Below are 20,351 nucleotides of genomic sequence, written 5' to 3' on the forward strand. Positions count from 1 at the left end.
AGCTACACCTAAACGTGAGCAAGCAGAATTCATATTTCAATCTGTATCCTAGGTTTCTCATAGGACAGCCATAGCATGTCACTGTGAAAATAGCTTTTGGGGGCCAGTCACTGCCGGGACATGGTAACATTAATTTTCTACAAGTCCAGCTTTTAAATATTATGCACCCTACCTCGTGGGCTACAAGGCCAATATACTGGGGACTTATTAAGATTCAAAAGAAAGGTTTTTCCTGTGTCCAAAGATTATTTTGAAAGGTCAGCCTGCAGGCTTAAAATGCAGAAGGCAGGCTGCAACGATAGGCCTGAAGCCATAGTTTCCTGTTTCACACTAGCGAATTGCACAATAAAGCGCTGCAGTCCAGAGGTGTCCTTTAACTTTTCATACCATGGTTGAAGTTTCTACACCACATGCTAGGACCTTAAAGGGGAGTTACATATACCAAATGGGAACTAGCCAATTTCTACAGGTTTTAGGCATCAGAGGACATACACTGGGCAGCAGTGCTCCAGTGTGCAGAGTTTAAAAACCAGCAATAGGGAGTAACCATGAAAAAGGGCATTTTCTCACAACTGGGCTCTTAGAACATGAACACAATTTTAAAAACAACTGTCCAGGGAAACGGCAGAAATTTGGTAGTTAGGCCCCAAAGTAACATTAATAACAAGATTATATTTTAAATTGTCAAGATTGTTGACTTCTATAAAAGCAGATTTCCAACTTTATCTCCAATATTTTTAATTCAGCTATTTAAAATATAAGTATTATAAAATACAGCCATTATTTCTCTTGGTGCTGTGATCAGAGAAACAACACTACAGAGGAGAATCGTATTGACGACTATTGTTCTTTATCATGGCGATTTCTATAAAAATATTCTTTCCTTTTACTACATTACGTGAAAGAAATTCTTATTTTCAGAAAGAAGGAATGTTATACACATTGGGAGATCTACAAAACTGAATGGCATAATTAAGCGGTCCAAAGGCAAATTTGAACATATAGGGCCAATTAGGATGGCGGGCGGACTTTAGTCCTCCAGCCACCCTAGCGCTGCTGGGACCGGCCGCCAGTGGTGAGGCCGTCCCGCACCTGCAATTAGGATGCCACCGGCACCGTGGCGGTGGCATCCTCCATTCCCAGCATTGTGGCAGGCGGTGCTCACAGCACCGCCCGCCACAATGCTGGGAATGCACTGTGTGCATTGTCATGCACAAGGTGACAGGCACCGCAAGGTGCCTGCCACTATGTCCATGACAATGCAGGGGGGTACCATAGGTACCCTCCATGTGCCCCCCCTTCAATACCCTGGGGGCCCGCAACGGGCCCCCGAAGTCAATATCCACATGCCTTTCCGTGGCAGCATCACCGCCACGGAAAGGCAGCTTCCCGCTGCCTTCCTAATATGGATATCGCCACCATTGCAGGCCCCTTTTCCGCCCGGTCACCTGTGTGACCGGCGGAAAACCGTTGGACGGTCTTTCCGTCCGCTGGGGTCCCCCCCACCATACTAATATGGCGGGGGAAATGGGTGGCGGGCAGGGAAGGATGTAGGGCGGATCCGCACTACATCCTAATGGACCCCAAAGTTATTGCAGTTCTCATTTTTCGCATACAAATTAACACCACAGCCTCCTGTGACAACTCAGGCCAAGATTCTGTACTTATAACTAAATACTTTTGAATATCACCCAACTTTCGAGTCCACATTTTTCAAACTGTATTGATATTTCAGAATTCTTCAAAATGAAAATTATTATTATGGTTTTTGAACAGCCTTTATATGATATACAAGGTATCTGCAAATTGTACAGTGAAAAATATCCCAAAGTGGTTAAATACTCCATATATTGAGTAAGACAGTATCTTGGTATGGATAGAAGATAGCAACAGTTTCAGAAATAATTGCCATCAACAAACCTTGGCTTATACAAGTATCATTCAAATTATGAGAAAAAAATCAGAATGTGAAAAGTTCACAAAGACTTATTCGAAAACAAAACATGTCATCCAAATGACATAATCCAGGATCGTGGATAGGATGTCTTTTTGCATGTTAATCCAACTGTCTAAAACCTGCAATGATTTTAAGCAACTTCTTGGATAGAATATCCCTTCCTGGTCAGACCAATCTTTCTGGTGCAAATAAAGTCCCCATATTTAAATTAAAACCTCCAGCAGGCAAAGCATTCCCTGTTCTGCATATTATAACAAACTACTCACTTGCCCTAGAGCCTTCAACTGATGAGGGAATCCAAATCTACAAGTGAATTACAAGTGGAGACATAGAAATGTGCTGTACGTATTCTTTTTATCTGATAGCACACACAACAATTAATTAAAAGACAACTTATTCCCACAATTCTAGTGTAAGGATAAAGCACAAAAACTAAAATTATGTTGTTTGAAATTTAACAGATTGCTAAAACTTTTTGGTTCAACTGTCATGGAATTTTTAATATCCTATTTAGGGATACTTAAGCATCATTGGGTCCAACTATATACTTCAAGGCTAGAGAAAATTTGTAATCAGCAGAAAACTGGTCACAGGCAAAATTAACTTTAAGTTTCAAAAGTAAATACCATGAAAAGTTTGGCCTTGACTATACTTTCATACAGATGAGAATTACGATTAATTTCAGAAAATCATTCCTTTCTTAGAGGATGTATAAAACATATTGTGTAAATCCTTCATCTCAATTGTGGTATTGCCCCACACGTTAGGATTCATACTTTGCCTGACCTAACTAGAAGTATTATTACCTCGGTAAGAGAACATCTGGAAAAAATAAAACAAACATAACATAAAATGCCTGGAATCAGTTTAAGGGACATGGGATATTCTTTAGCCAATCAGAAGACCTAAAGGCAATTACATCATGGGGATGACGGCTGACTAAGTTACCGGTGTACTATACTTTGCTTCAAAGTGACAGCAACGTGCAGCATTATGTTTGTATCTTTCAATAATTACTTTGCTTCCTTCCAACTTTTTCACACAGCAGACTTTACTTCTTCCAAGGCACAGATCTTACTCCATTACGCAAATGAGTAAAAAGAAAAGGCTTGATAGATTTATACGACATTTACATCTAAATCTCCCTCACATAGGAATCAAAATTATGTCCAGGAAAAAATGTGTGTTTATACTCAAAGAAACTGATACTCCAAAATATGCGGATAATGAATGAAACCAACAAGCATACAGAAGCATTCGAAAGAGGTAGCTAGAAGTCAACTCTAGGTCATACATTACTACATAAAATCAGGGAAAAGAATGAACTAATAAGGAGATAAATTAACTGGCTTTGCAATGAAACACTTCATAAAGATATACTTCTATATCACTATGCCTTGCACGGCTGCATTAGTGTTACTGCACAAGAAGAGTTCAATGCCCCCCATATATGCCAGAGACATGATCTCAATGCACACCACACGGAAACAATCTGGAGTAGATTTGCTTTGATAACAAAGGTTCAATCGTGCAGTACGAGAAACCATACAGCAGTCAAGGTTCAAATTGAACTAGTGCACCAGAGAATCAGTAAAAAAATATAAACCTGATCACATAACCTATACTAGGAAAAATGTTTTACTATTAGATTTTTGTTACTTCATGCAAAATAAAATGATCTCTACAATATTACATCAAACCTTTTAAACTAATAACAAACATAGCATCAAAATTAGCTTGCCTTTTGTTCCAGGATAAGTACAACACAGCGACGACTGGCGTAATTGCATATCTGCAGATCAGCTACCAAATTCTGCCTTTCCCCACCTCAATGAAAGCATTAGATACTGCAACCTGAAGTAAGTGCAGGTACTCTAGGCTGACAGTGCCACATGTGGCACTTGCACACTGCGCCCTTTCACACCATTATTATTCGAAGCAGTTCTGGTGTGTCAGCAAAGATATTTTCTTTGACGTTAAAGGATAGGATAGAACTCGTAGGTTGGCGGTGCAAAGACCCCCACTATTGAGGAGGCACGCAGTTCATCCAATCAGACGACTTAGAAGCAGGTACACATCCTTTTCCTACTTTCTCTGGTATGTACCGACTACCTTCTCCTTAGGGCATGATGGGATGTACCAGGCAGCCCTAAGAGGCGGCTCTGCCTTTTTCAACTAGGTACATCAAGACAGTGTTCACATTGGAAAACTTTATAAATAAACTTCTCAAACAGCTGTATTACAAGCTAATGGAAGAACAAAATGTTGTAGCAAGTTATGAGTCAGTTGTTACAAAATAAATAGTTTTTTTTCCCTTTTTTTACACAGCACACACTGCACTAATAATTACCACTAAATGTAAATAACATTTCGTCAATTTTAGGCCTATTAATGCCCCAGTTACTTACAGGTAATCTTCATAACCCTGTGGCCAGGTCTTCCTCGCCACAGCATTTACACAATGAGTATTAGCCTCCATGACAGAAAACTCCAAACCAAAAATTTACTCTCTAGTTTCCCATCCCCCTAATAAGGACGACATCCTCTAATTAGCATAAAAAGGAGTCAACCCAAAACAGGTGTTTTTCCGGAAGCATCAAATAATGGAGTCGCTCAAAAGTGCTGGGAGGGATGGGAAACTATACTATACTGTGGCAAGGAAAAGCTGGACTCGGAGCAATGAAGATTACTGGTAAGTAACCGGTGCATTACGTCCTTGTTTATCTTCCTCACCCCAATATTTACACAGTGAGATGATACCAAAGCTAGAATTGGCCTCATCCATCACCCAATTGAACAACACACACTCATGGATCATAACTGCTAAAACCAAGTTTAATCAAAAATCACAAATATGCTCCTTCACATATTTTAACAACCTGTACTTGTACTGAATACGGAAGTTGCAAAAACACTACCCTCCTGGTTCCAACTTACAATTTTCCATAAAAGTATGAGGGGACTACCATGTGGCCATGTTACAAATCACCTACCCTGAAATTCCTCTGAATGACGTCCAGCAAGTGGAAATACTCCTTGTCGATCTTCCCTGGATTTGATTCACAACTTTCCTACCTTGGGTCTCAAAAGCCAACAAAATTCCTTGCATAAAAATGGTCTACTCAAGGTAGAATCTGAGGGTTTTAATCCACTCCGAAGGGGACTAAATGTCCCAAACAAATTAGCTAACTTTGTGAAACTCTCTGTTCTGTTTAGGTAGATCAACAATACTTTTTTTACAACCAACAAATGAATTGAAGTCTCCTAATCAGTCTGAGGATCAGGAACAAAAAGACCTACCTCTCCAGACCGATGTATAAAAAGACGATGGAATTTTAGGCTTGAAGTTAGGATTGAATTTCAAAATCACCATGCCAGTAAAAACCTTCAAAACGATTCTGAATTAAAGAATGATCCTAATTCTCCTACTCTTCTGGCTGAAGAAATAGTCACCAAAAATACCACTTAAGTGTCAAGGTTTTTAAATCCATTGTCTCCAATAGTTCAACAGTGGCCCCTGTAGAGCTCGTAAAACCAACAGTAAATCCCATGATAGAGAAGAAACCAGAGATGTAGGCCTTTTCAGGGGGGAAAAAAAAACAAAACACACTTTAGTAACTGTGCCACTAGTGGTTCCAGATGGGTAAAAGAAGGACTCTTAAAATCTTTCAGTGCTGCCCATTGGCCTGGAATAGTCGATGTGGCCAAACCAAAGCTAACCAACAAAAAACAAAAACAAATAAAATATAAAAACCAAGCACTCTCACCACTTCCACTGAATCAGAATCAAATCCTTTATTCTTGCATTATCTCACAAAGTTCGCCCAATGCCAAGCACATGCCTTAAGAGTTGCCGGGCGCTATGATTGCGGGATGAAAACAGCTATCACTGTTGAACACATAGCCATTAGATTCACCCTTTCAACAACCAAACCTGAAGCCGCATTCTCTGTAGCATGCTGAAAGGAGGAGGAGAATCCACCAGAGGATACAGGTAAAATGGAATCTCCCAATGAGGCTGAATTTCAATAAAATGGGAAAACCAAAGACGTCTCTGCCATACTGGACCAATCAGAATCACTACAACCTTGTCCTCTCTGATTTTCTGTAAGACTTTGGGAATCATAAATAGCGGGGCATAAGGGTATAGTAGGCCCCTTGGCCGACTGAAAGACATGGCGTCTAATTTCCAAGCCTCCTGGCAAGGAAAATAATTATGCAGAACCGTGGCAGAAGGGCATTCTCCTTCGAGGTGAACAAGTCTATCCTCGGTTGCCCAAATCTCCTCTCCAACTGTAGGAATACAATGCTGCATGTCCCCTCGTGATACGAAGACCCAGTAAGGAAATGTGCAATGCTCTGTATGGCATGAATCAGCTCAGCACGATCTCTCTGCCACTTCTCCTGATGAGCATGCATGAGCTGGACTTAAAGAAATTATGATTTATTAACCCCCCAGGAGAGACTGCAAGAGTGCATGAATCATGCTGCTGAGACTACAACAGCAGAATGTCTTATGTGGGCCAAGAAGAGTCTGCTGGTGCAATACTTCTCCCCCAAAGGCGGCTTAACAAATATTTCACTTCCCTGACTCTTGCTTGAAGGTTTGATCCACAGAAACAAAACAAAAAACAGGATCCGTATTGGGTCAACTATTTTGTTATGCTAGTTAGGGGATGAGAAGGTTAGCCATTTTAGGGGGGGATGGGAAACTATTAAGTTAACTTTTGCTTTAGAGTTTTTTGTTTGGAGGCTAATGTTCATTGTGTAAATACTGGGATGAGGAAGATGGACGAGGAGGTAATGACTCTGAAAGAATGAACAGGTGAGTCAGATTCACTAGGAAACCATAAGACCACCTGATCACACGCAGATCTCTGTAGGAGGTGATCAAACAATAAGCAATTTGACCATCTAGCCCAGGGTTCTCCAAACTCGGTCCTGGGGGCCCGGATATGTGCCAGATTTTTAAGATAACGACCTTTATCTAAATGATGATATGGTAAAAATCTGGCAGAGATACGGCCCTCCAGGACTGACTTTGGTGAACCCTGACCTAGCCAATCACACCTTAAATACCTACCTAATCAGCATGACATGTGCACTGAAAACAGTGCCTTACGCAGTGCTGGTATTGGAAACAGGAGAAGACAAAAATGCTGAGGTCAAAAGTAAAATCAAGAAGAAAGGAAGTGATGAAAGGAAGTGAAGGATAAACAAAGGAAGAAGAGAAAGGAATTAACATACGACACAAACACTGAAAGGATGGAAGTAAAGCACCAAAAGAAAAGAAGGTAATGGATGGAGAAGAGCCATAAAAAAAGGAAGAATAGAAATATTGCATAGGTGAAGGGAGTGACTGCGAGAAGAGGGTAGTGATTACGGAAGAAATTCATTAAAAATATGAATGAATTGGGGGGTGAGGCAAAGAAGTGGAGACGGAAGTGTGCGTGAAGGAGGGTAGTAGTGTATGGATAATAAAATGAAGATGGGAGGGTAAGGAACATACTCAAAAATGAAGGATGGGTTAATAAAAGGAAACAAAGAAGGGAAAACTAAATAAAGGAATAACAAATAGGTGATGGAAGCAATGTTAGACTGAAGTCAAGAAGTAGAAGTTGGTAAGTAAACAAATTGGAAAATTGGTGATGGTAAATTAGATTGAGAGACGGGAAAAGGAAATTAAAAAACACAGGGAGAATAACATGGCAAAAAAAATGAAGAGAGAAAGGACGGAAGGAGCATAAAATAAGGAAGGAGGGATTAGGGAATACAAAGGACATCAAAATAAAAGGTATGAAGAGAAGAACGGGTAAACAACAGAGTGAGAAAACAAAACACAGTACTAGAAAATTAATGAAGGACAAAGAACAAGAATAAAATATACGCAGAGAGGGACAAAAATTGACAGATACGATTCTTTTAAAATACTGCTTGCGCAGGTCCTAAAGAATTCAAGTTATAAGATTATTCTTTCAGTAAAAAAAAAAAAAAATGATCGGCTGCATGAGCTGGTCAAAAATGAAGCTACTGCAACATGATTCACAATTTAGGAGTGAGATGTCTATATGGCAACGCTTGAATAAGGAGTCTCTCTAAAGCATTTGATGGAAGCCCATTATTTGATCCCCAAATACATAACCGAGTTGAATCTTAAACTCCCATACGATTAAGAACGTTTCATACATCTCTTTAAAAATGCTAACCATGAAATATCTGCAGTATGTCCCATATGATCACCCCAGTGATGCTAGCATCATCCACAACAAAATAATAAAACAAAGCTCACAAGCCTGGAAACACCACCCTCCCACTACACACACAAGCCACATCTGCCTGCCTACCTTAGACCTTATATATTTGAGGACACATTTATTTGAGGACACATTATTTGAAAACATAGATAACTCTACATTTAGATGCTAAAAAAAGCCAAATCGTGTCTAGAATCAAAAATAAAAATATATTTACATGAGAAATCATACCAAGATGCAAACTACCTAAATGGCTTGCAAAAACATATTTTACACACTGAATAGGAGTGATAAAAAAAAAGGAAGAGAAAAAGAAAGAATACAATACACCGTGGCCCAAAAAGAATCTTAAATCCATTCAAACTACACTTAAAATGTAATGTAATGTTTCAAGAAACTAAAACAACATTGATAATACATAGTTTTGCATGTCAACACACACTAAATCAATGAGTTGAGATGCTATTGTTAAGACTAAGTGCAGGCAACAATCAAGATTCGATGCAATCTTTTGCCACAGTTTACACGTTATGTTTAACAAACAGATTTACAGGTACTGGCGACATTGTAAAACATGTTTATTTCAACATGGTGTAAAAAAATACAATGTACCATTCAGTGTATAAAAAACATGATTTTTTTATTTTTTTATTAAGACTGTTCCTTTTAATCTAACAAGCAGACACTCAACTGTAGATAGAAAAATAAAAACGCACCACTCATGAGAGTTCCTATAAACATTTCACGAACATTGATATTTAAACAAAGAACTAAGCCCACGTTTGGCTACATTAGAAGAAAAAGCCCAGCCATAACACCACACATTAATATTCGTTAGACTTGCTGAAGGGATGGTAAGATTGCTAGTTTGGTAGCATTGCATACTAGGAAAGTCAAACCCCAGGCTCGGTTCGTCCACTCACTTTAAGCTGCTTTTTCTATAATGTCAAGATCCATAAAGGGTTGCTAACTGAATGGATGCCGCCGCAAGACCATGATTTTTTTTTTCCTTTCTGTGAATAGCACCCTGGAAGTTGTAGTCGTACTCATCAAAAGGAAAACTACAAATACCATGATGCCCATTGCTGTTGGCTAAAATCAAAGTAATGTTAAAACAATGCATGGCACTGCAAACACAGAAATGTGTGCTTAGGCTTCCTTCTTCTTTGGCAAACAAAAAGATCAATACTTAAGCTTGATCTTGCACACCAAATGACGTTGAAGTAGTTGTACAATTATATATCCAGATTCAAATTTTGACCTTGACTGCACTAAAAACGTACTACCAAGTAGGTTTAATGGCAAAACAATTTACGGCAAATTTCTAATGCACTTTGCTCATACTTTGAGGAAACTCTTTGCCTTTCTGAGATGTAGAAGTGCTCAAGGAGAGCTAAAAGGGCAAAGATCATTTGTACTCACAATATTGTTGTACCGGTTCTGATTGAAACCATAATCTCATTGTTGTTAGACGATCTGTCTCAAGTGAACAAAACAACACCATAACATTGCAAAAGGTAGATCACAAAATCCAGTTTGGGGACCAAACGTGTAGTCCCACAAAATACATTCTCTTCCAGGCGCTATATACAAACTTTATGTTCACGCCTGAAACATGTGAAATATACCTCTAACAGTCAACATGCAACGTCAATTCATTCCCCCACTGCTCCTGCTCGTATAGAATTCCTCATGGTTGCACATAGGTTACAGGTAAACGCGAAACTGCAGTAAATTCAAGAATGGTTATGCCTAACTCTTAACTAAGTTTCAGATGTCTTCTTGTGACGTTCCTGCTAACCGTACTTGCTGTCAAGAACACACACGCCTGCACAATAAGCAACAAGAGACCTAAATTATCCCTAACTAACCACCAAAGTTTATGGCACCTGCCTTAGAGATACGGAAGCAGCCGTTCAATGTCTACAGCTCCTTAAGCATGTCAGCACCATGCAATCTGAGAAGAACTACAACACAGTACCAAGAACAGATCATCACAAGATAATTCCGATTCTGGTCTATCCCACCGACATTGCCTGCCGAGACACCTCCAGACAACACACAGTCCAAAAAGGTCATACTGATGACTGACTGTACTCTAAACAAATGCCAACAATATAAAATCACTCTCGCCAGTGGAAGCTGCATGACATTACATAGCAGTTTACCCAAGGAGTGAATCTGACAAAGATCTGAAAGTCAATAATGAACATAGGAATTCTTTCCTCTCCTCCAACTGCCTCTCAGTTGAATATGTTCATACTCAAGAAAATTATCGTTGACACAAGATTGAAGAAAACAAAAGAAGCTGCCAAATCAAGTGTGATTTGTAGATCAAATATCTGGTCTATATTTCCTCAAGAACGTACTCAGTTTTTTTGCCGACAGGTGTCATGCACCCAATGACATCCAGAGATACATCTTACAACTAGACATTCCACAGAATCCAGGGCTGCACTAAGGTTTCTGACAATGTTTCTCCAGAAGACAGATATTATATGGCTAGATCTGTTCAGTAAGGTACAGATCCACATCCATTTAATATTAGTAATAGCAATTTCAAGTCATTGTTCTCCAAAGATACATTTCTGCCTTAAGAAAATGATATGTTGAGTAGCTTTAAAACAACAAAGCAAGGACAGTGAAACCGTAGGCAAATAAGGTATGGGGAAGCAGAATCTTGCACAACATTAAATTACTTACACTTCTCTAATGCGCAAGAAAAGAGTAACTGTAATCCAATACAAAACTTTTCCAACTGTGTAGTCAGATGCAGGCTTGGTATTGGGTTTATATATATGTACCATGAAGTAGAATTTCTGCAAAAATCAAACTTGGGCGGTAACATACAAAGACAGACAATTGCTACTTAAATATTATCATGGTTCATGGCTGCAGACGAAATCCGAGGGTTCCCTTTAAAAAGTGTTTAGATATATTTTCATAACATAAAACAGCCTGAAAATAAAAATTATACTGCCCAGACAATAAACAAGGAACTTTATAAGAAGGTATTAGGCTATAAACACTAAAAAGCAACCAACATGAACATAGCACAACCTGGAAGGGATAGTTTTAAAATTACAAAAGCAATATACAAGCGTCTTCATTTACAATCCAGCAGAGAGCGAGAGTAAGAGCTATCAAACCAGCACCTTAAGCAGCTTGCAGTGTTGACACCACACATGAACTGCCACAGACGAAATAACTGAATGGAAAAAGAAACAGAATGCATAGACTTGATTTTTAAGCTGGAGGCAAAACGAAAAGATCTCCAAATTTTTTTCTTTTCAATGGTTTTTGTTACCGTTTCATCTAAAATCCACTATTATGTTAATTCATGTCAAAGTTCCAATATTGTGCTGAGAATTTTGAATGAGCGCGGAGGCAAAACCCTTTCCACTCTACTAATCTTTAGCAGGCGTGCTAGGAAAAGCTCAACCAACCACTGCAAGTCCAGCAGTGATGGATCCTAAACTGAAGTTGAGGCAAGAAATTGAGTCTGGAATGAGAGAGGAATGCTCTTGATATACTTCCTGTGAAAGGCTCAGTGGTAGCTCGCAGGGATGCAACCCCATAGCAAAGGCCAAAACACAATTCACTATGGCTGTTGGAAATGCAAGCTCTTCATCACATCTTTACTTACCAGTACTACAGCAATTCAGATGGAGATGGACTACCACAATGCCAAATGCTGCCCGTTAATCCAGAGCCTGCAGGTGAATCAAGACGTCCTGGTCAGTTTAGTTCTGGACATCCATTTAGCACCCTAAATTATTTCTTGTTGTGAAAGGAAGATAAGAATTTTGCAAGCGTGGAATTAAAACTCTCAAGATCCTTGAAGAATGGGCAGAGAGCCAGCCATGTATTAATCAAATAAGTATCTGTGACTACGAATTCTATTTTCTATATAGAAGATAAATTGTAGTCCTGGGAAGTAAACAAAAACCACACTCCATGAAAAAACACAGCAGCCAACCAGCTCAACAAGACTGTTGCCCTTTCCGACCGCACTCGGTCTCTGCATATGTGCATCCCCCGTAGCAATGGAATGAGAGACAAAGTAGATACTGCTCAGCTATAACCCCTGCCTTCATATGTCTAATAATTCAGGCATCAAACTCCGCCTCTTTAGTACTGCCTCTCTACCCGCATCGTTCCCCCTAAAATTAGTTACTGTCCGCCCCTTAAGCATCGTTTATTCCCATAACCAATCCGCTCTTCTTGCTACCCATTTACTCCTCCCCTAACCCATCTCTCAGCCGCTGGCCCAGCCTCTGTTCATTTTGCCAGTCCCATCTTCTCCCACATACTCCCCTCTCATAGCTTCCCTCAAACTCTCCTCGCCCATCCTTTGCTCTTTACCTGCCCAATCACCCCCTCTAGTCACTCCATCTCTTACATCTTCAACTATCCCTCTACTCTCCACTCATGTTACTCTTCTGCAATGTCCTGTTAAAATCGCAGAATCTCTTCTGCGATTGCTTCTAGTAGGGCTTAGCATGTATTTACTAAACAGATATTTTAGGACTTCACCAAAACAAAGCAAGAAAGACACAGAGCTAAAATGGACCATCTCTGTAGGTTAACATGGTAACTACAGAGGCAGTTTAGCTAATTAAAGGACACGCCCTAGAACTCTGATGTGACTTGAAGATTGAAGGTTTCTGTATGGTGGGCACCGGACACAGCAAAAAAAAAAAAAATAGGAAGGAATGAATGAATATAAAAATAAAAAAAAAGATTGTGAGAAACTTTAAGGTGTGTGTGCCTATGTAAGTGTAGTTCCCCTAAGATGCGGACTTAACAGGATGGAATGTTTTATCTTTCAGATCTGTTTTTTTCCAGTGACAATCGATGTTCAGTCTGGTCGTGGCCTTTAACTGCTCAGTTATAAATTACTTATTTGAAACACTTTTTTATTATGCTGTGAGTATGCTATTACCTATTGCGCTAAGAGCTGCACGATATTCATTGAAACAGTGCCAGCACGTAACATGTATGCCTTCCTAGGACCTAGCAGGTCAAATTTGTGCACAGGTAATTGTTTTCTTTTTCATGTTCTTGCTAAAGAATATTTTTTTTGTATGAACACTACTTTAAAGTTTGTTTTTGTATTTATATTATTGTCAGAGGGGTATTATCGCTGCCCTTCTCCTAGTTCCACTGTACGTCAGGAAGTTTTCTCGAAACAACAGTAGCTAAGTCAGTGCAAACTACGATACTGTTCACTTCAAATCAGTAAACTTTGTAAAGAAGGAATATTTTAATAAAGCCCCTTTGGGAGGAGAGGATCAAAACAGGAAAGTGGTGTTAAAAACACACTCACAACGACAGGCTAGCCTCCAATGGCCTGTGAAGCTTCAACGGGTGCAGGCAGGTCATCTAATGTTCAAGTCAGGCCCACAATACCCAGGTATACGCTTAAATGTCCTGCAGATTGACAATCGTTCATCCAATAAGCTTCCGGAATACTGTTTCTTTTGTGCCTCTGCACTTTGGATTAGTCTCACGCCAGGAAACATGCGGTGATGGTGGAGAGCAATCTGAGGTGGTTGGTAGCAATGGAGCATGGGGACAGTGCAATGGAGCATGACACCGAACATAGGGGCATATTATCAAGACTGGCGATAAAATTTTCGCCGCTTTAGCGGCAGAAAACTGCAGCTAAAACGGCGATAATGGGCTTGATAATATGCTCTATGGAATTCCAATTGAAGCCCATGTTAGATGTGAAGGACGTCTAACCTGAGCTTCAATTGGAATTCCATAGAGCATATTATCAAGCCCATTATCGCCGTTTTAGCGGCAGTTTTCTGCCGCTAAAGCGGCGAAAATTTTATCAAAGGGCTTGATAATATGCCCCATAGTACCCCAACACACTGTGGGGAGACATACTGATGCTGCATTATCCTTCTCACACAGGAGAACATGGGTAGTGCTGCAGTCATTACAGCAAGGTTAGACACCGTCCTGTGCCACCTAAAGGGATATTCTTTTTCCCCTAATGCCACAGAACAAAGGAACGGTCCCCAAATGTTTGCCCCTCCACCAACCCCCCAGTACCAAAAAGGGGGCTGCTGGGCAACAAGAGGGATGCTCAGAGGTAGGAACGGGCATGCTTGTTCCTGCCACCTCATAGTCTAGTGTTAAAAGGAAGAATCAAAGAGTTGTAAAGATCGGGCATGGGGTGCCCCCTGCTACTGATGGTAAGCCATAAGGGTGCAAAGGCAGTTAGTGTCAGGTAAATGTAGTAAACAGATCTGATTTCGAAATGTTTATTTAAAAAGACTATAATGGTAAGAATGTAAAGAAACAGTTGGTGTCTCTTTCTTGCAAATATGTAAAATTGTTGCATGCAGTTAAGCTCACAATCTATCTCAACTAAGCGTAAGATAATCATGGAATGGGTGAATTATGCACCTATTAAACCATTTCGACCATTAGCTAGTTGCTTTTCCACTACAACAATGAGCTAATAGCATTTAGAAAATATTTCTGGACATCTAGAAAACATTAAAATATGCAAAATTCGTTGTAAATAAATATTTTATGTAAAAAGTGAGGGGCGTGATTTGGTACACCATGCACAAGGAAGGAGTGTTCCGTATTGCAAGTGCCATACAGCATGGGCGAATTCACTTCAAACAATACTGAATTACTGCCTGAGACACACAACCAGTCAGAATGACCAGCAATCACCAGACAGCCCATTTATACAAGTGTAACTCTTTCGAGCCATGACAGATCACAATTGTGCTACTCAAGCTTACATTAGCAGTCGTCCGCTCTCCTTAGTAAAGGAGCCTGTGTCCCAGCGAATAGGAAAGTTGGATCCATTAAAGAGATCCATGAAAAGGTACCTAAGCCGAATAAGCCACTGCAAACATTTGAGACTTGTGTTGTAAATGTGTGTCTGGGGAACCTAAGAAACATGGACGATTGCAAGCTCTTAAATTAAGATCGGAAAGATACTTAAAGCAAGGTTCAGTGAGTATGGATTGCTCCAACAAGTGAAAAAAAGAGATGCACGTGTTTTACATACTACTTACAAGCTATAAACAAACGTCCTAAATTCCAAAGGAACATGCATTTCAATTGACAAAAGTCCAGCTGGGGGAACAAACCAAAGACAGTATGACTACTTTTTTTTTTATTTAGCTTATAACATGTCACTCTGTTCTCCAAAAAAGAAATGAGATAAAAGTGAGCTGTAAAACCACCACCCCCGTCAACCTCAATTTTAGTTCAGAGGGGTTACAAATATTATTTCCAGGCTAACATTTTAAAAAAATGTGTTGAGAAGTGAAATTAAACATGAAAAAAACACGATTACTAGAATGACTAAATAACTGCATTGGATCACTCGTTATATTTCAGAGGGGAAAAAAAATCGGAGACAATATCTGACCCAGTCAGGGTTTTTCTTCTCAAAATGCATAAAGTGAAATGCACTAGAAGAGGATTTACATTCATTTATTAAAAACATATCTGCAATTTATTAATTAAAAAGCACTGATCAAACTACATGTGCAATCGAAAATTATATTTTCACAATAAAAGTTTAAAATATTAGTACACAGCTATATTTGGTAACAAGGTCATTATAGCCTGTGCATATTTTTAAAGGTGCACTTAATTTTTCCAATGAGAGATCAATTTTGAGTAAGGACTTACGTCCCACACTTCTCTCTTGAGACATATACTATTAAAGTCAAACAATCTCATTTCTGATAAATGTTAAGCAAGTAATGCTCCATGCCCCAGCAGAACTGATACCCTGCATGTGCCAGGAATATGCCAGAAACTAGTGCAACCACTACGCAAGTTAACAAGAGTAATCAAGCCCACCTCTTGCCAGCTAGTGGTCCTCCCATCACTTCCTTTATCGCCTTAACAACGTAAAACATTATTGTCTCAATTTCACCTTGCTTTAAGCAAAGAGAGTGTCATTTTCCGTACCATCTTCGCACCGCTCACTCCACATGTTTTTGGTTTTGATAGAAAGGTATATTTTGGGTACTGTATCAGAAACGTGGCATACTGACATTGTCTGCCCTTATAATCAGGCAGATACTCCTAAAACAAAAGAACTGGGAGAAAAGTATACAGAGACTTCGACCCAAGCTTCCATTTCGAAAGCCCTAATTTCCTTAACCACATAGAGTAGCAGTGACATGCGAATGACACTGCAGCCTGATCTGGCGAGGGACTGTCAGGTGAAAAATAAATTTCTGCATTCATGGGAACTTACAGTTACAAAGCGAACATAAAACACAAGCAATAAATATATGTGGTTTCAAATATATATACTTTTCAATTTGTAACGGCTTAAAAACAATTCCCACTATCCTTGATCAGAAATAGGGTTAATACCGAAGTGGGCTTCTGCACATTATGTGCCACGTTAATTACAACATAACGCAAAATATTATATAACACACAATTACAAATGAATGGTCTAAATACATCTCAACGCCCCTTTGTTTCCTTTATTTAATCACTGTGGTTGGGTACATTAGTCAACTGCACTCATCAGATAGAGGATGGGACTTGAGAAAGCCACTCACCTCTTTGCCTTATTGACTGCAGGAGATTTATCATAAAAGGTCATCAGTGTATCTGCAGTGTGCAGGAGTGTGTTCAGAGTTATGATGGGAAGGGATACAAAGAAGAGAAGCACGTCCTTTCCCATAAAGGCTAACAGAACTAATTAGTACAAAGCTACATTACCATATCAATGTAATATACAGTATGTACATGTGGCTTAGAGGGAGGAGTCTGGTTGACAGATAACGGATCTGAAGCATAGGAAAGTAAAAATATTTGCCCAAGATGACTTTTCTAATCAGGAGGGAAAACAAGAGTATAACTCGGGTCTCCTTGCTCTTCTACAGTTAACACTGTATCCACTAGACAGCAACTCCTACAGAAATGATCAGCAAGGAAAACATCATAACTGAAAAATTGGAGTTCTGGTGGCATGAAGCAATCTGATCACTCAAAAACAGATGGGGTCACCTTTTGAGTTCTTTAAATTTTAATCAATGAAAAGGCATGAGGAAACGGTGGTCACTGTTCTTAACCTTTTTTTTAAAGTGAAATATGGAGGCAGATATTCACATATTAAAGGCAGTAAGTAAGTAATACAGCGAACCATTAATTCTCCTAAGTGTACAATTACAAATTTGACTAAAGCAATATCAACGTTATAAAATCCTAGCCTCCTCATGTGGTCTTCGGGCTGCAATATAGCATAACGTTGCCAAAACACTTTATTTCCAGGGATGGCCGTCATTTGCCTAGCTAATATAACCTAGACTAGAAGGTAAAGTCTTTATTTTCTTCCAATTAAGCAATTGGACTAATGCAGCAAAAAGTAATGATCGTAACGTGATGGGACACATCAGGTTAACTCTAGAGACTGAAATGAAGTTTGAGGAATTTTTGGTTGCAGACAATGCTCAAAAAGACCCGGGCACTTAATGTCTTTGTGTCTGTAGTTTCTTCAAAGAATCAGGCAACACACAAAAAATATGTGAACGTGTCCCCAGAGAATAAATGTGAATGCAAGTTCGAAGCTCATCGTAAAAAAAATCACGTTAAACACAAATATCTAATCAGTACTAGTGCATTACTTTTGGATTTAGTCATAGTGACCATGCTCAATTTAAGTAGTTGGAGTAGTAACCAAACAGACTAATCTCTTGGCACAGGTGCTAAATAAAATAAGGGTCATTCTTTGCACAATCACACTTCCTTATCTTCTCTACTAGACTCTGCTGATAGCGAAACCAATGGTTCTGCAGTACAATTTCTATTTCCAAACTGTTTAATCCTGGACACCTCACTTTATTTTACTGACATTATTTGCAATACAAAAAGTGTTAGTTAAGCTTTGTAAGTGTATATGTAAGCTTTTGGTTACCATCTACAGGGAACCAAATTCGGATCCAGGTCACGGGGTCAAACGTGAAATTAGAGAAAGTTAGTAATTTGCAAAATGTGCACCCTCTTAACAACCATGTGCGACAGGTGAATTGTTTAAAAGATATGTGGTCCAAACAAACATCAGGTGACAGATGTCTATTTCCCCACAAGGCTGCCGGTGACATTTAACCTTGCATAGAAGGTGCACGGATGAGAAATTCCAATGTCGTAACGAGAACAAAATATATATGAAAGTGTTTTGGATGAGAGCAGTAAAAAAAAAATCATGAGCACCACTTCCTCATCACATGATTCTATATAAACAAATGTGCGTGAAGTGAAGGTAAGAGGGGCTGGTAATGGTAGAATTGATTTTTGTGTGCTTTGTATTTGTTCGTTTGAGCTGACACTACGATTAACTCTGAACAAATTATAAAACGCTCTTTATGGACAGCGGCAGCTCTGCAGCGTGCTTCCTGGAAAAGCACGCCTTTACAAGTTTGCACACAACGGCAGGCAGCGCAAGAACGTCAGAGGCGCGTCAGTGAATACAAATGTCTATTTTTATCCTGTTGCCGGGTGACATCAGAGCCACAGGAACATGAGTCAGGAGGGAAGGAGGAAGCGGCTCGACAGGTAAAAGGACAGTCCCTCCCAATGAGGAGCGCGTTATTAGGGGCTAAAACAACATCAACATGTGTCTTTAATTAATAACTTCGCCCAAAGAACCGAAACCCACACAGCTCCCCCAAAACAGCAAAGTAAACGCACGAAGGGCAGGTGGTACCTTGGAGGTAGCAAAATCACAGCAAAAATATAAATAACCGTCATGCCATAGCTTTCAGAATTGCCAAAGTCTCTTGAGATTGGAAGGATGTTTCATTTTTAAAATTGAAATGTTTTGGTCCAATATTTTTCTGACAGTAACAAGAAAATCCTCCTAGAGTTCAGGATAGGCTTTCGATACTACAAGTGGGGCACCTTGTGAGCTGAGAAATGCAATCAGTTGGAGTTCTCGTACAGTGAGTTCTGAAGGGGGTGGGGGGCACCCTTCGAGTGCTGGTGGTGGGCAGCTGGGGTGTACAGCTCTAACTATATACCTAGTTCTGTTCCCAGGGAGGAAGTCTCTCTAAAACACCTCACGCCTGCAGCTGAAGGGCCCCACACTTACCATCCACAGTCTTTTTCTTGAAGAGAGAGGCCATGGTGCTGCTGCTGTGGCGGTAATTTCTGCTGCTGTTCACTTCCTGGTCTGGGCCGCCGCTGCCACTCGCCGTACACCGCGACGTCCTATCCCTGCCCAGGAGCTGCAGTGACTGGCTCCATACAGTAACAGGACAAGAGCGAGGTGCGTGTCACATGACTGGATGGCATCAGCTGATCTCCGCCTCTACCCCGCCTTTCCTCAGGACTAGTCTGTGCGCGCGCAGCCCTCGAGACAGTAACAATCAGTAGTGAGGCTGTAGAGCCGACGCCTGCCGCCTGCTCGGTATTTCTATTGAGTGACGACACTTTTTCACTGACTGCGAAGTCTGTCTGTTTTCAGCTGCAAATCTTTAACGAATAATCCAACGTTTTGTAAGTCCAGTCCTCGAGAGGCCATCGCATTCGAAGGGTTCGGCAAGGGCACCTTCAGGTGTAACCAAAGGAGAGTGGAACCTCTATAACGCTTGGTGTGGGTGCTTGTGTAAAACCTGCAAAGGCAAAAGTAGTACAAAGAAAGCTGTTAAGACTACTTCCTTAAGGACCCAAACTTTTATTTTATTCTGTCTAGGTAGCTTAGATAAAGCTACTAAAACTACTTCCTGAAGGACCCAAAGTTTCATTTTATTCTTGTTTTCAGTGGGTAACAGATAAAAGGAAAGCAGGGTTTAATTCAACCTGGTATGGAAGGCCGACATGTTTCGGCCTGAATATCACCCTCTTACATGAAGTGTAAAGGCATTCATCAGGACCAGCCCCTCTCTGCTGTTGGCTTACACTGAGAGGGAATACAAAGAAAATAAATGTAAAAGAATATACACCAGAGGGAAATCGTTCTTCAAAAAAGTCCATGGGCTGTCAACCTGCAGGTGTCGGAAAACAGAAAGAACAAACATAGTTACACAATATAAAATGGATTAGTGGCGCATACAGCAATACCAACGTCGGTTGTCATAAAGAAAGGTGATCCGCATTGTGTTGGTGACTGGTGGGAACAGCACACAGCA

The 20,351-nt window shown here is 40.0% G+C and overlaps 1 protein-coding gene across 1 annotated transcript in view; it reads right to left on the reverse strand.

The window, feature by feature from the left end:
* Nucleotides 1-19,527, reverse strand: part of CHMP2B (charged multivesicular body protein 2B) — a 77,781-nt gene extending 58,254 nt beyond the window's left edge. The window contains exon 1 of the mRNA XM_085623016.1: nt 19,313-19,527. Coding sequence (XP_085479142.1) covers nt 19,313-19,346 — 34 coding nt within the window. The 5' untranslated portion in view covers nt 19,347-19,527. The remainder of the gene's footprint in view (nt 1-19,312) is intronic.
* Nucleotides 19,528-20,351: the final 824 nt, after the last annotated feature.

This window comes from Triturus cristatus, chromosome 8, assembly GCF_964204655.1.
Source record: "Triturus cristatus chromosome 8, aTriCri1.1, whole genome shotgun sequence".
In the NCBI taxonomy this organism is placed as follows: Eukaryota; Metazoa; Chordata; class Amphibia; order Caudata; family Salamandridae; genus Triturus; species Triturus cristatus.